This window comes from Plasmodium inui (assembly GCF_000524495.1).
Source record: "Plasmodium inui San Antonio 1 unplaced genomic scaffold supercont1.153, whole genome shotgun sequence".
Classification (NCBI taxonomy): Eukaryota; Apicomplexa; class Aconoidasida; order Haemosporida; family Plasmodiidae; genus Plasmodium; species Plasmodium inui.
Window position 1 is genome coordinate 4,825 of NW_008481987.1, and position 1,998 is coordinate 6,822.

At 36.3% G+C, this 1,998-nt stretch overlaps 2 protein-coding genes across 2 annotated transcripts; both read left to right on the forward strand.

Annotated features, from left to right (window-relative positions):
* Nucleotides 1-657: 657 nt before the first annotated feature.
* C922_05727 (hypothetical protein) lies at nucleotides 658-1,068 on the forward strand (the record flags this gene model as incomplete). The annotated part of the gene is made up of 1 exon (XM_008821298.1): nucleotides 658-1,068. The coding sequence occupies one exon, from the start codon at nucleotides 658-660 to the stop codon at nucleotides 1,066-1,068; it is 411 nt and encodes a 136-aa protein (XP_008819520.1).
* A 63-nt stretch (nucleotides 1,069-1,131) lies between these two features.
* Nucleotides 1,132-1,341, forward strand: C922_05728 (hypothetical protein; the record flags this gene model as incomplete). The annotated part of the gene is made up of 1 exon (XM_008821299.1): nucleotides 1,132-1,341. One exon carries the CDS (start codon nucleotides 1,132-1,134, stop codon nucleotides 1,339-1,341), a length of 210 nt encoding a protein of 69 aa, XP_008819521.1.
* Between the last annotated feature and the right edge of the window lie 657 nt (nucleotides 1,342-1,998).

Consider the following 1,998-nt stretch of genomic DNA (forward strand, 5'->3'; position numbering starts at 1 on the left):
ACGTAGTTTAGCCTATCTGAATATATCCAACGTATTTTAACATATTTCAAGAGATTTATATCATATTTTGACATGGATTAGCATATTTGTATATCTTTCAACGTATTTTAACTTAGCTTATGATAACCTGACGCAACCGCCCGCTGTTATAAATTTAGAACAAATTGCGCGCACGTAATAGCAGCCTGCTCTGTATACTTGATAAACCAGAAAAATTGAATTAAACCACTATGGCTTCTGTCAGGAAATCCAATTCCGCTAGAGCTGACCCCTGCTCACCGAAGGGTAGCGGAACAAAGGAAGGATGCTTTTGAACGAGTTGGGTTGCGGAGGGGAGCTCACATGGTCTTAACTCGCGAAGATCCTTTTTTCACTCGTGTTTGGTTGAACTTTCGGTTGTCGCTTTTTATATGTTGCTACTAGTAAGCTATATGGAGTAAACATTTCTCGAATAAATAATACGCACTCTGTTGCAATCTTTCATTATGCTCTTACATAGAATTCTCTATACCCATCTTCCAGATGCTTAAATGCAGAGAACGGTGCATACATATAAACTATAAATATTATACAGATGCGTAATGTATACAACACCTGTCTTTGTAAACGCTCTTTAAAAATTCCTCCCAGAACTTAACGCCGTTGGACAGGAATGTGATGCCGCAATTACAAAGAAGGAATTTATCAGAGTTAAATGAAAATGGAGGTTTCAGAAGAAACAACTCAGATGGAAATCTAAATTCGCCCGATTCAGAATCCGATGATAATGTGCTATCCGCGCATGATGAAATGGATTTAGGTGAAAATGAGGAGGACGCTTTACATTCAGATCGAATTGTTGAACAAAGATATGAAGAGAAGAGTGACTTATGTAATATTAGCTCGTCTAGATTGGAACAAGCTGAAGTTATACTTACTAGCGGTGTGACAAAAGGAGAAGTAGAACAACCGATGAATAATATGGAGCAGGTACCCTCAGGGAATGAGATTATCAAAATGTGGAAGCACCCATATGCTCTTGAAATACTGACCGTTTGCAAAATGATAAGTGCTTTATTCAAATATTAAGAGGAGTTGAAAGAAAGATATCAGGTAACAGAAAAACTTGATCTCACTCATTGGAATAGAGTAATGTCCAGATGTTTTGATGTATTAACAAAGGAGGAAGGACACTACAATGAACTTTTCAACAGCTTCATCATGAAAGATGACTTGACCAAACAGGAATTTGTGAATTTCTTGGACAATTGCAAAAAGGAGGTTGCTGAATTGAGAGAATCTTTAGAGACCTTTGCGAAGAAAGAATTCGATGCAAGAATTATTCCAAAAAGGGGCAAGTAGAAATAGGATTTTTCAAGTGGAAGAACTTACACAAAAGAGTGAAAGAACGAATGATTCTCCACATATATATGCCAGTGCCAGCAACTATCGCGCAGGTTAATAATGTACCGAAGGAAAGGAGAAAAGCGTATGCTTCGCTTCGACGCTATAGTCGAACAAATTCACTTGGAGGAATCGAGATCTCATAATCTTACGGCCCAGCGAGCCCAAATGAAGACCAGAAAAAAGAAGAATAGTGTTTCGGAGTATTCCATAATATAGCATCTGTGACATACATATCGCGTCGATAGATATCCAGCTAAAAGGGAATAATATCTATGCAAACTATGGAAGCTACTCAGATTGGTAGATTATCCATAAATTAGGTACATCTTTTTGAATTTCTCTATGTAAGGACTGATAATCTTCTCTATATATGTGGCTTCTCTGCTAAGTTAACTCAATTTTTTTAGTTTGTTTCTTTGAAACTTTTGTTTAATAGTAGACATTTCACAATTAGAAATTAACTCCAACTTTGCTTGGTGTTTACATCCCTTTTAGTAAACAGAAATAATGTATCTAAAACTATAGTTTTCTACGCATTTTTGCGAGTGAGCTAGCTCAGACGATAAAAGAATGACCTAATATATGTATTTCTGTATAATATAACAGTTAAAA